At 44.6% G+C, this 14,495-nt stretch overlaps 1 protein-coding gene across 2 annotated transcripts; it reads left to right on the top strand.

Moving 5' to 3' along the window:
• Window positions 1-9,444: 9,444 nt before the first annotated feature.
• On the top strand, window positions 9,445-14,379 carry LOC146232798 (cyclin-H-like). Of its 2 annotated transcripts, XM_084690319.1 has the most exons (9): window positions 9,445-9,828; window positions 9,940-10,062; window positions 10,150-10,223; window positions 10,520-10,733; window positions 11,009-11,172; window positions 11,548-11,618; window positions 11,818-11,926; window positions 13,957-14,020; window positions 14,133-14,379. In XM_084690319.1, the coding sequence occupies exons 1-9, from the start codon at window positions 9,712-9,714 to the stop codon at window positions 14,160-14,162; spliced, it is 966 nt and encodes a 321-aa protein (XP_084546445.1). In that variant the 5' UTR covers window positions 9,445-9,711; the 3' UTR covers window positions 14,163-14,379. The 2 variants fall into 2 exon arrangements, with proteins under 2 accessions (XP_084546445.1, XP_084546446.1); XM_084690320.1 differs by lacking the exon at window positions 13,957-14,020.
• Window positions 14,380-14,495: the final 116 nt, after the last annotated feature.

Raw genomic sequence — 14,495 nt, 5'->3', positions numbered from 1 at the left:
TGCTAAACCTCTGCCATACTCTTAGCAGGCACCATTAGCTAATTATCATGGTCAACTTTGTCGTCGCATGAATGCAAATACAATTGTTAACCGTTCAGATTATCCCAACGATCACTTGATTGCATTTGCTTCCATAAACAACTCAAATAAAAGCCAAACTGGCTCGCGTCCATATGTCTACATCACTATCTCCGGCCCCTTGCTCTCCTTCCCTCTCTCTCTTTATATCTTCCTATCTTTGTTTCTTTTTTGCTCTCTCTCTCTCTCTCTCTCTCTCTCTCTCTCTCTCTCTCTCTCTCTCTCTCTCTCTCTCTCTCTCTCTCTCTCTCTCTCTCTCTCTCTCTCTCTCTCTCTCTTTGTCTCTTTGTCTCTCTGTCTCTCTGTCTCTCTGTCTCTCTCTCTCTCTCTCTCTCTCTCTCTCTCTCTCTCTCTCTCTCTGGCTCAACTCTGGCTCCCCATCAGGAAGCACTCCAATTGAGTTAGCCAGTCAAATGAAGTGAGCCACTCCTTGGCATCCAACACACTTTTAATTCAGAGGCTCACTTCATCGAGGCCATGCCCGGACCTGTCGGCACGCTGGAGGCGGCGTTCCCGACTGGGGGAAGAGCCGCGGCACTGATCCGTAGCCAGAGGGATCAGAGGGGGGCAGGACACAGATATGTGAGGACTGGCGGAGAGAAGTTGGTGACACACTGACACCCCCCCTTCACTCTGACACGGGCGTTCTGAGGTCCCCGCACCCGGTGGTCGACCCCCCCTCCCCACACACACACACACACACCCACCCCCCTTGTGTGCCCCTGCACTGTCACTGGGGGTCAAATGTGTGACAGCGTGCCGCTGTTTACGGTTTGTCTGTGAGTTGGAGGGACACACACACACACACACACAAACACACACATGAGGGGAGATGGGGGCCATATCGTGACTGCTTGTCATTCTACCAGCGTCAGACTGAGTGCCACTGTGACCGTCCCTTCTGCCACCCCCCCCCCCCATCCACCCCCACTCTTTCCGTGCTGGTCCTCGCCCTCTCAACCGGTCTCCACTCCTGGTCAATCAGAAAGTCCTGATTGCCCACTGCCTCCCTCTCCCTCTGTTCGTGTGAGCCAGCACGCCACCCCTCCTGTGGTGCCAAAGAGCGAGCCATTCAAAGGGCATGTCGGAGAATTAACCGTGAAAATGACAATAGGCTTCAGCCAGACCAAACCGTTTCAATGGCCGTCCTCTAACTCGGCAAGTCTGCGCGTCAGAATCAACGCGGATATGCCAAACGCACAAACGCTCTGGAAAAAAAAAAGACTTTTGAAGGCACCGAGACCGCAGGTCTGACTCACACATGCCGAGATGCGCAGCAGCGTCAGGTGGTCTGATTGTCTGTGGCTAATAGCCTGCGTGGGAGGCAAAGAAACAGAGGGGATATGGTGTCAAGGAGACTGTGTGTGTGTGCGTGCGTGTGCATGTGTGTGTGAGGAAACGGCAAGGTCTGTGTGTAGGCGTGGTGGTACCCTAACCCTTCTCTGATGGCTGTGTGGGTAGTGTTAAGCACACTTCAGCCGGAGCCCAGGGACTTTTTACCATAAAAGCCCGAGGGCGCCTCTCATCCTCTTCCTCCGACGCCTTCTCTAAGTCTCCCTCTTCCGCTCTTGTTTTCGAACATGCCCATTTCGATCCGTCCTTTATTTTTCCCTGGTCGTTCAATGGTCTGGACATATCACTGTGTATGAGCCGTTTATTCTTCAAATGGATTTCGCAAACCGTATTAACCACAGTGGAATGACTGATGGCGAATGCTTGTACACATTAGAGCAAGCTATTTTGTCTCAATTATTGGTGCACAATCTCCATTGAGAAATCGTTTATGCAAAAAAAGTATAAACACAATGCACATTCAAGCCCCGTGATTTAAACAATCAAAATTTCGGAGGATAAAATACCAATAACAAGTCCATTCAATATATATTCACAATCCCCCATTATATTTTGCCATTGGTACTGACTAGTACAGGGTTGAGACATACATTAAGCCAACGTGCAATGCCCTCTTCTGTTGAAATGGTGAATCAGATCATTGGTTTTTCAACACATTGGTCTAATTACAAGGCCTTCCCATTGACATTCAGTTCAATGGACATAAACAGTGCACATAAGATGTGTATCAATGCATCATTTAACTAGAGGAATGAAGTAATAGGATGAGCTCAAACATTGTGAAGGAGGACGAGTGCTTGAGCCCAGAGTATGGTGGTGCAGCACAGCAGTGGGAACAAGGGGGTTTGGTGAGAAATGTCTCTAGGATAATTGTCAGGATTCACTGTTTGGAATAAGGCTGACAAAAGGAAAAATGTGACACTGGAATTTGTTGGGGAAACATGAATATATGTCATACATTCGTCAAACAAAGAAATGCAATATTTATGGATTCTTGAAGAATCTCTCTAGACACACACACATACACACACACACACATAGGTGCACATGCACACCCACATACACAGTGAACATCTCACACTCTCCTCTTTCATCCAAAGTATTTCCCATGTCTCACGCAGCTTGCTAATTTTCCTCATTAAAGGATTAACATGCAAAAAAGGCTGTTTACATGACAATGACAAGAGTAAAAATAAATCACAAAGGGTTATTATGATAAATATGGTTAGATTACAATAGGGCAGTGGCAAAAATGATTTTTCTTTTTTTTTCTTTTACTGAGGCAGACGCAAAAAAAGTGTTTTGTTAATGACGTCAAAAAGACAGAGAATGTACAGCACACGCCTAATGACCCGCTCCACTTCCATTTACAGTCTGGGACAAAGACTTACAGGAGAAGATGTACCCATCTATCTAATACCTTAAAGCTAGTCGTAATCCCGAAAATAGGTCAAATAGATGAATGTTCGACCATATACGTATTTTCTATTATTTATCAATTAATTCATCCAAAAAGGGAAAACTGATATTGTGACCTGAAACACACAAAGCAGTAGTCTGTTTATTCAATTCAGTTAATCCAATTATTATTATTTTTACACCACAAAGCACTGTGTTTGTGTAGCATGGCTAATGAACACCAATAAAATATGCTTCGTCAATGAGTTTCTTCCTTTTACCTCAAATCAATTATAAATGAATGTGCACCACATGCCCATGCGCATACAAGGAGAACACAACAACCTTGCTAAGCATTCAAAGTCCTGTCATTGTTAGAACCCCGTCTTATTTTTCTTCTTCTTTTTTTCTGGGGGGGGGTGGAGGGGCGGGGGGGTTGACGGGTGCTCTTACATGGGCTTTTGTTGGTTTTAGTTTTGCGCCCTCAATCAATACCCAACAGGATGAGCTTTAATCAGCTTTTTGAATTTGGTGCTACGTGAAGTAGGGGCTGGAGCATTGTCAGCATGTGAAAGGGGGACGACGGAGGGGAGTCCTCACGCGTTTCTTTACATTCACCTGCTGGGCCCTATTGGGTCTCTTTCCGAAAGAAAAGGCCAAGGGAAATGAATAAAGAACACAGGCAAAAGGATCCGTTAGACAGGGCTATGGGCTAATCAAGGACTCCTTGTAATCTCCATAGTGCCTCTCAGTACTGGAGGTTTGTAGGACCATTAAATCTCTCTCCCCACCCCCCCCACCCCTCTCTCTCTTTTTCCCATGGCAACCTTGGACCCACAGAGAACCTGGGACGGGGCAGACCGGGCAGGCCGCAAACGAAACCGTGAGCTAATGATATGCTGCTTTAGTTTGTGCCGGACAGGTCTAGAGGCATGGAGAGAAAGACAGATAGAAAGACAGAGAAACGGAAAGAGAAAGCGAGAGAGGAAAAAGGTTAAAATGGTATATGTGTGTCTCTCTGTGTGTGTGTGTGTGTGTGTGTGTGTGTGTGTGTGTGTGTGTGTGTGTGTGTGTGTGTGTGTGTGTGCAATAACTCTTCTATGAAGTTAAACCAACAAACCATCCAACTCTTTTGTGTATGAACAGTGAATAAACATCATAAATATCTGACATCCAACAAGAGCCTCCTCAAATGTACATTTCCAAATTTCTCGAGAGCTGATATGAGTGTGTGAAAAATAACACAGAATTGAGTTAGAAATTGACTGACCCCCTTACGCATTCCAGGGCTTGGTATAAAGTCATCTTTAAATAATACAGTGGCGCCATCTAGCGGGAAATGTAGGTTATATCGTTGTTAAACACACTGGCACAGTGGAGGCAGTCACTGTGTTAACTTGAATTGGTTTTAACTTGACTGCATCACATTTTATTGATGAAAACATACAGGCTCAGTATTGACAACAACAAAAAAAAGACTAAATATGTTTTGTCTGATAAAACACACCACTGAAACAATGTTCTTTTTCTCATGACTGTTTGTGCACAATCCCCATAATTATTATTCTGATTAGTATTCGTATGAACAAATCACATTTCACTGCAGTGTGACCAACAGAACTCAATAGTACTACATCATTTAAAACAGCATTAAAAAAAAACGAAAATGTGCTGTTTCGTGAGCTAGGCTATTCATCTTCTACTTGCTTACATTTAAATGAAGAAATGTGTCTGTCAACGGGTGTAAGTATGATGTTCTAAGATATACACAAAATGTATGATTATGTATCAGGATATAGTGTAAACACACCGACTAATATAGCCTATGTATTATTTAACCAAAAATAGAATTTAGCCAGCCTAATGCCCTCATGCAATGGCAAATTAAAGCCTACATTTAGTCTAATTGGGCAATCTATTCAATAGATAAATTGACCAATTCACTAGCAACTCAATAGCATATTTGACCTTAACAGCTTTAAATCATATCCACATTCAATACATTTATTGAATGATTCACTATTCAAACAGCAAATGGTTTCATTGGCTTGGCCTGTTGAACGAAATTAGCGGAGTAAAATAACGCACTAACGTAATAGCCAATCAAAAGTAAATATGCAGCCGTTAATAAATCGAAGCAATTGGTTTATCCAATATCCGGGACGCGTTGGTAAATGCCCATGCGTCTATGCTGAAAAGAGGCCCGTGAGAAATGATTCCTTTTCTTATAAACGTAAAACCGTTATTCCTCCTTAAAACACGTTTTTTAAATGACGTGCGAGAGCTACATCTTGTTTCTGCTGTACAATCAGCTTATCCCATCTTACTGCAGGCCTATCCTTGGTCTTTTTCTGTTAATGTACAATCTGAAAATTATTTCATAAGCCCCTTCCAGATGGAGAGCTGCATTGCAGCAATTCAGTGTAGGCCCATAGTAGGCTGTGGTTTATTGAAGAAGTAAGAACATGATCCGATTTTTTTCTTAAGACTAAGATAACACATATCTCAGGATATTAAATATAATACAATTATGAGGAACAGCCAAAATCATTCATTTACAGTTCCTTTTACTAATCTATAAACATGAATCACATTTTCGAAGTTGATATTAATAAAAATCCAAATCATCACTTCTAAATCACCTAACTGATTCATTTGCTGTTCCAATGGCTGACTGGTAAGTTTCTCTCTCTCTCTCTCTCTCTCTCTCTCTCTCTCTCTCTCTCTCTCTGTCTCTCTCTCTCTCTCTCTCTCTCTCTCTCTCTCTCTCTCTCTTTCTCTCACTCTCTCTCTCTCATGCACACACACAAAGGGGTCAGGGAGACAGAACATTGCACAGACAACTCGTACATTACTCAGCCAGCAGCCTACATGCATCCATATCTGCAGAAAGGCCGGCTATTGGGAAAGGTGCAGACATGGCACATTGATGTAAAGGGTCATTTGGAAGACTTTGCAGGGGCTGTGTACTGTGAAGGACTGGCTTCCCACCTGAATGCCTGCACCTTCACTCCTCCATCCATTCTCTCTCTCCTTTTCACCTGTGACACTGTGAGTGACAGAGCACAAAATGAAACATTTACCCGTACCTGTGTCTACAAAATACCACATGCCAACGTCCACCAACTAACCAACAATGACACTGAATTCTAACCGAAACTACTCGCATTTAAGAAATAAGTCCACTTGACATACATTTCCAGACTTGACAGTTTTAAAAACTGTGCAAGGTTAGAGCAAAGTGTTTTTGAATTCCGTTTTGTTGTCAGTCATTTGTGTGGCAGGGTACTTGAGTGCATTTAAGTGAAGGTTGGATCTATTTGACCAATGGAACTTTCTATTCCTGTCAATTGTGAATTCAGCCCTTTGATGGAACTGAGTCACACATCCTGAGACATCCTTTACAAAAATGTCTCCTTGTTCGCATATTTCTTATTGAGGAAAAGACAGAGAGCAAGTGCCTTCATTCACTTTAGTAGTAGCACAATAGTATTCCTTATATCATTCTTAACCTGTAAGATAGGCGTCCCAACGCGTAAAACACAACAGATCCATATAATCACAAAATCAAGCTACAGTCATAAAACACACCATGTCACTCCATGACAAAATACATATAACATTGCTGCATCTAATAACATTTGAACTGTAACGTATCCGTCTGCATTCAAAATCTGCAAGTACAGCTACCAAACACCTTGCAACAACCCGGCCATGTTTTGTTTCCAGCCATCATCCCCCTCCTTCCCTCAGCCTTTCCCTGTGTGGATGCGTTTTCAAAGGAGGGGGTCTGATTCCCTCCCTGTTTAGTATGCACGTCACGCAAAGTGGGTCTGCGTTCCTCATTTAGCGCCGTACTGTACAGCTGGGGAGCGTGCGGAGTCGCATGCAAATGTGGCCGGATTCGATTGGGGGGGGGGAGGAGGCAGACACAAAGCTCAATTAAAGAGAGGGGTGGTGGGGGGTGCGGGGCGTCTGGGGGAGGAGGGAGAGGGGGAGGGGAGAGTCCTTGCCGCTTCATGCCAACCTAACAGAGCCGCAGACAAACAAACACGTGTCGGAGCACACTTTCACATCCACTGACTTTGGCTGTGCCCAAATCGATTCTGTTGAATGACAACATGGAGATGGTTGACACAATACAGCGATGGCCTGGTGGCGGTGTTGGTGGTGTCGGTGCTGTTACAACGTCAAAACGGCACCGTCTCTGTTGTCGTCACGAGGGTGCTGTGTGATGCCCAGCAGTAGCTTGTCACCTGACCCAGCGCCGGCACAACTGACATCACCTCAGCCACTACTCGTCCCCATGGCAACGAGCAAAGGGGAGGTGGGGGGATGCAGGGAAATGTAAAAAGCAGAGAATGGAATGGCAGTTTTTTGCAAGGGAGAATGAATATTCATGTGAGAAGAATTTGATTAATTTAAATCAAATGTCTGTGTCTGTCTTTAAATATGAAGTTTATTCAGACTGGCAATACACTCTATGAAAACTAAGCATGTGGTAAATGTGTGTGTTTTATTATTCCGAAGTAAAAACAATCCCTTCGATACATTTTTACCAAAGATGAATAACAATATTATTAGCCAATGATGCTCCAGTCTATGACCAACATTTGTTTTAAAAATTTGGATTTTTTTGACAGAACGTTATTCCGTTTGAAAATGTGAATCCTAATCTCTCACCAATCATGATTCAAATGGTCAGTATAGATGTAGTCTGTTCTGCTCATAATGACTGGAGACACACATGCACACATGCGTTAGGGTTTAAATTAGTGGTGAATGGAAAAGCATGATGTATGTGTGTCTACAGTGGCACTAAAGCTTTTTGTGTGAGACAATATTTGGACATCCCACTGCAAAGATGCAGCAGGCTGCAGCCCTGTTCTCACTCTATCAGGGCAATGCTCAGATCCTTTGGCAAAACTGGTGATGCCACAAATCCCTTCTGTTTGATTTCCCTCAACATGGACAGTCAAAATACACTGACATGACTCTTAGACACTCAGGTGGAAATAAGTCTGTATAAATTATCGATGTCTATATGTCTCTGTCTCTCTTTGTCCCCTAAGTTACACAAGACTGCAGATCTAATGCATGTACAATATCATTTATTTCAAATAGTGTTCCTCTCAGCTATTCTGGAGCCTTCGAACGCAAACACAAACTACGCATTTGTATTCGATTTATCCTGATATTCGGGTGGGAAATGGCGTTACTTTGGTAATGCGATGACAATATTACAAAATAATCTGCAGTTTTAGCACATTTAATAGTCAGATTTAGTGGATCAAAACACGGACCGCTTAGATTGTCGTCTTAGTCAGAGTGTAGTCTGAATTACTTTATTTACAAATATTTGGTTTTCGTTATGACATTTATTACCACTGCAGACTAACAAGAAACTAAACGTTGCAATAAACTTTAGGCTGCTCACGCACGCCACACGTTCACGCTTGCACACACGTACGCGCGCACAGACACACACACACACGCGCGCCCATAGCACATACCCACAGCATAGCCAAAATTGTTGCAATGGTCTCATCAATAATACATTGGCACTTCATGTTTATGCAATTCACAGGGCAAATAACTAGCGACCGGTACTGTAGATACAAGCTTTGGTCGTCTACAAACGTTAAACCGTTCAGAAAACATTTTTACATAAAAGTTAAAAATCCGCTACATTTTGATCGTCTTTTAACAGGAAGACGGATCGATAAAAGTGTCTACTACATACCTGCTAAGGGATTTTTCTTTGATTCTGGTTTATGCAGTCTTGAAGGGCTTCGTGATTAAACTACACCACACTCAGAAAATAAAACTGTGCCATGGTGATATGCAAATTAATGGCTCCCCCTGAATGCGAGGACATTTATTATTCATAAATTACTCATGTTTATGCAAATCAGGGTATAAGGAAAAGACTGGGTGGGGGTTGGGTAGTCTTTGCCTTTTCTGTTGCAGCATCTTTTAATACACAATGAGATAACATTACAAATCAACTTAATGATAATAGTTAATATTTATATATATTTTATCTGACAGATACGCCTACAATGATTCCAGAAGTGATACCAATATTGTGCAAATTTAATAGGCATTCAGTTTTACTCATAGTCATGATGCTTTTTCTTGTTTGTTTAGAGTAGGCCTTATGTGAAGAAAAAAAAATCAACAGTGTACGGAGATTTTAATAATAATTATACAAGTAGCCTTTCATTTTTTTTTGTGTTTGCTAGTAAGTATTCCAATAGGCCTAACAGGTTATGCACAGTTCTATGTCTATCGATTTAGCACTGGTTGGTCGAAGGCATGGACTGGTCGCCAATTGAGGCCAAAAGAAGAAAACCTTGGCATCTATGGCTTCGCTTCGGCTGTGAGAACACCCTCAATTAGCCTATACCTTATGCATAATTGTTGATAAAATAAGTATTTAGGAGTAAGAAAATTACAAGCTGACTCAACTGCCGAAATACCAAAACAGAGACAAGTCACTATTTGAATAGTTATTAATAAAAAATGATACTGGTCTCTAAAATTAGTTTCTCGTAAAACCGAAACGCATATGTGTATTGACCCTACACGGGATTCGTACTTTGCCGACGTCATCATTAGCAGACAACCTGACATGGCCGAAGAAGTGGGTGGTGAATGTTTGTGTAGTGCAGCCCTTTGGTACTAACATCTTCGCAGATGTTGAAACATTGATTGTTTTTCCATTGCTCCCGCATATAATGTTAATTGGATATTGTTTGTGAACACATAAGAAGGTAATATTTTGACAGCTTAAGTTAAAACGAACTAACTAGCAACGCTAGCAACTAGCTGCTAGTGGACCTGGTCTCTACTGCTGGACTTCTCCCAAAAGAGGCTGTCATGTTTCACAATAGCTCACAGAAAAAGTTTTGGATATTTGACAGCGAAGAAAGACTTGAACAGATAAGATATGAGGCTAACCAAAAATACCGCAACAAAATAATTGCCAGTGGTAAGGTACGGAAGACAAATTTGCTAGCTGTGTGGATTTCTGCTACAGCTCCACCAGTCTTTCCCCATGTACATAATATTTCTTAAATTATTTCTCCCTACTTTTCTCTGTTACAGCCGGGAGTTAATGAATCCTTATTCCTGGACCCTCAAGAGGAGTCTGTCCTTTACAGACACTATGAGAAAAGACTGCTCGACTTCTGCAATGCTTTCAAGCCTGTCATGCCCAAGTCTGTGGTGGTATGTAGAACTGTTGGTTTTTAACTGAACTCAATGTAGCTTTAAGTTGGTTTGTTTTATTGAGCCAACCTACTCTTATCTCTACAGGGCACTGCCATCATGTATTTCCGTAGATTTTACCTGAACAACTCTCTAATGGAATACCACCCCAGGACTATAATGTGAGCATACTTTTGCCTTGATTGGTGATGCAAACTAATTGTATGAATTGCATATATATATATATATATATATATATATATATATATATATATATATATATATATATATATATATATATATATATATATATATATATATATATATAATTAGTCATACCCACCAGCAATAATGGTGTAGGCTATTCAAAAACAATTTCAGCTTGTGGTTTCTCACCTGCTCATAAGCATTCCTCCCCTCCTTAATCGGATACACCTCATCCAATCTATCGGCCGCGCCGTCTCCCTCGCTGTTACAGGCTGATCTGTGCCTACCTGTCCTGCAAGGTGGATGAGTTCAACGTGTCCAGCACCCAGTTTGTGGGCAACCTGCTGCAGGAGAGTCCCGCGGGGCAGGAGAGAGCCCTGGAGCAGATCCTGGAGCTTGAGCTCCTGCTCATCCAGCAGCTCAACTTCCATCTGGTGGTCCACACCCCCTACAGACCCATGGAGGGCCTGCTCATAGACCTGAAGGTGCAACTGGGAGGGAGGGAGGGACGTATGGAGGAGGAGGACAAACATGTCACAACTCCATTATCATGTCCGGTAGAATGGAAGGCCTTAATATAAGTCGGTATTCTTTACATTTGATATGCAATTTTACTTTGCGCCTCTGATGAATGATGTGTGGCTGCTCTCGTCTCTGTAAGAGATGACGCGATGCGTTTTCCGGCTGGAACCACAAGCACGGCCTGCCGCGTGCTGAGCGTCCGGCCCGTCTTGTCTAAAGCGTTGACCTCCCTCCTCAGACCAGGTACCCGGTGCTGGAGAACCCCGAGTCCCTGAGGAAGAGCGCCGACGACTTCCTGACGCGGGCCGCCATGACCGACACGGGCCTGCTGTTCCCGCCGTCGCAGATCGCCTTGACGGCCATCCTGAACAGCGCCTCGCGGGCCGGCCTCAACATGGAGAGGTGGGTCCCCACCAGAACGCAGGGCTAAGGCTATGTAACAGAGCATGGCCCAACCAGAACGCAGGGCTAAGGCTATGTAACAGAGCATGGCCCAACCAGAACGCAGGGCTAAGGCTATGTAACAGAGCATGGCCCAACCAGAACGCAGGGTTAAGGCTATGTAACAGAGCATGGACAACCAGAACGCAGGGCTAAGGCTACCTAACAGAGCATGTCCAGTTCCCCCTCAGTGTCGGGTTTAGAATACTTGGATTCCAACTCCTAAAGGGGGTTGTGGTGGTGGGTGTCGTTGTGGCAGATTGACTTCCCTAATATAACTTGACTGTTTACATTTTGTGTGAGCATTTTGTCAAACTAAAGTCCATGATGTCTTAGCTACCTGACAGAGTGTATGGGGCTGAAGGACGACAAGGAGACCCTCCTGAAGATGTACGATGGAATGAGACGTGAGTCCCTCCTCCCCCCCCTGTGCCACAGACTGCACTTACCATGTTCAACCACAGGGTGGCAGCCTTCACCTCCAGCTGTGCTCAACTTCTGATCAGGCTCAGCGATCGATTATGTATAATATGACCTATTTTGTTCATAATAAATCAATGAAATAATATCTAATTTTTTTGGGGGGGGGGTGATATGTTTTCACAGGAATGAAAAACCTCATGAAGAAATATGAACTTCCCAAGCCAGAGGAAATAAACATTTACAAGCAGAAGTTGGAGAAGATCCATGCAGAACTTTCCTCAAACTCCAACACGTACGTAGACCAGCTCACCTGTCTGCTACCTGTCTGTTAGCCGGGCTTAGTTAGTAAGTCAGTTATGACCACCTTAGATCCCCCCCACTTGAGACAAAAAAAGACGTTGTACAAAAGACAGTACATCTCCTCATACACACTAACAGTTTTATTTAGCCAGGTCGATCAAGAGTCGTCTTGTATATGTAAAAGATTCAAAGTTCAGTATTATCAGGTAGAAAAAATAAAAAAACCAAACAGGTCCAGTTACACTACATGAAAGCGAGGAAGGGCGCATCCATCCACACCTCCACTCCACTTTGTCTTGGTGAGGTCTGTGTTTTCTTCAGTGCATTTGAACGGTCAGTAACTAAAACTCAACAATGCCCCCCCCCCCCCCCCCCCCACATTAGAACCGGGGGGGGGCAAACATAAGGGTGGTGGGTATAGCTCGGCGGTAGAGTGTTTGACTGCAGATGGGAGGTTCAAATCCCCCCCGTTTGTCACTTTGGGAGAGAAAAAAACTTGAACACAAGCCAGACAGAAAAAAAACAACTATTTCCTGGATAATTCCAAACCTGATGGGTCTGTGTCTGTCTGCAGCTCCGGGGGAGTCTGAGTCTGGGCAGTGCGGCTTGTGTGGGGTGGAACCAAAGCAGGCTGAACGGTCGCTATGTTGCAAGTCCACTAAAGCTTCCTTTGTTGGCCGTAGGCCCGCTTAAAGGGCCAGTCCCTTCACCTCCTCGGAGCAGCATATTGGTCTGTACACGACAGGGCTAGTTTCCATTGGTTTACACATGCAAAGGTTACAAAAAGCCAGAAAAGAACGTTATGTCTAATCAGACCAACTTTTTCGGCCTACCGCCGTACGACTCTTAAGCTATCATACCACAAACACTTTCATTTTATACCAGCTAAAGTGTATTATATTAAGCAAAGCAGCGTAGTAATAGTGAAGGAAAAAAAGTTGACTCAGCGTCATGGCTACGGAGTGAATTGTAAACTGCAGAGGTTGGAGAGGAGTTTTCTCGTTGGGTTAAAAAAAAGAAAGAAAATCAAGTGTGGTGGTGTGTTCCTCCTGTAGGAAGTGAGTTAAGGCTTGTTCAGGTGCTACGTTAGGACTTCCCTGATGATGGTTGTCATCGTTTCACTGCCCGTCTCCCTGGCGACGGAGCAGTCGTCAGGGTGACTGCAGAGGCCGCCCCCAGCCCTGTAAACGCGGTCGTAGCGAGTGGCGTAAGGAAAAGCCAATCAGCCACGGAGCTGACCCTAGAGGGGTGTGGGGGGGAAGGTTGCGAGTGTTCTGTGGTTGGTTGACTAGCTGTGTCCAGCGTTTCAGGTCCCGTCCAATGAAAACATGTCCCCCCCCCCTTCTCCATTTCTGTCCAAGTTACCTCACCACCAAGGTTGACAATCGTTCATGTTAGCGTCAGGTAGAGAGGTCTGATCTTGTGGCTCGTCCTGCCAGCAGTCCATCCACCCAACCCCACTGCCTAGCCAGCCGTACTGCAATAAAACCCACTGAAAGCTACATTTTAAGACTGTCGCACGTCCCTGCGCCAGCCTACGGGCTCTGGCCGGCTGATTGGCGGACCTCTCTCTGCCCTGTCGTCTCATTGGTTAACGAGGTCACATCACCTGGATGGCGGCGGCCAGTGACATGATGGTGCACTCGGTCCTGCAACACATAGCATGCTGGTCTGTAAATGGGTCAACATGGATCACTCAGCAGCATTGTCTCAACCCATGAACCTAGGTCAGCCCCTCCCCCCCAGCTAGTGTGCAGCTACTGAATGACATGACTTATGGAGCCCACTATGCAGGCCTATGTGGTCTACTATGGAGGAGTGCTGAGAGGTGGTTGAATAGACAGTACCTGGATGGTGGGAAGGTTCTAGACTACATGACTGGATTGGAGGGGGTGGAACATGAGGGTAGGACACGTGGGGGGGATCTCTGGGACGTTCTAGAGGGAGGGGGGGAGAAACAGATCTTCGTCGTTCCTTGAATCGTCTGTGTGAAAACCAAAAGAAAACGTCTCGTCCCGGCAGGAAGAGAAAGCGAGGATACGAGGACGACGACCACGTGGTGAAAGAGCCCCGGATGACCGAGGAGGTGAGAGTCACACACGGCCTCTCCGATCCGGACGGGCTTTGCAGATTCGCTCTCTCCGTCCCGTGATCCCTTCCACCTCCAGGCACTAACCCCCCCCGCTTCCCCCTCCCAGGAGGAGTGGACCGATGAGGACCTGCTCTGACTGGCCCAGGGAGACGGGCCAGCATCCCTTACTCCAGAGGGTGTGAACATGCACTGATCCAGGGCTCGATCCAGGACAGACACCCAGTGTTCAACCCCCTCAGAGGGGAGACATTGATTCAGCGAGCATCACTTACGGTCCTACTGGAGGCCTTCCCTCCTCAACGACCTTACTATCCACTGCCTCTGTTAAACAATAAAGATATTTTTGTACAGAAGTAACTGTCCTTATTGAACCGTGTAATAGTTCTCATGAGTAGAAACTTGTTTTGTATAAAATGGATGATGACTTTGTGCTTGATGGGGAAATGGCAGTGGGATTGCAGTCATAATG

The sequence above is a fragment of the Hypomesus nipponensis genome, chromosome 24 (genome assembly GCF_054491055.1).
Source record: "Hypomesus nipponensis isolate SF chromosome 24, ASM5449105v1, whole genome shotgun sequence".
NCBI lineage: Eukaryota > Metazoa > Chordata > Actinopteri > Osmeriformes > Osmeridae > Hypomesus > Hypomesus nipponensis.
This window is presented reverse-complemented; position numbering and strand designations above follow the sequence as displayed.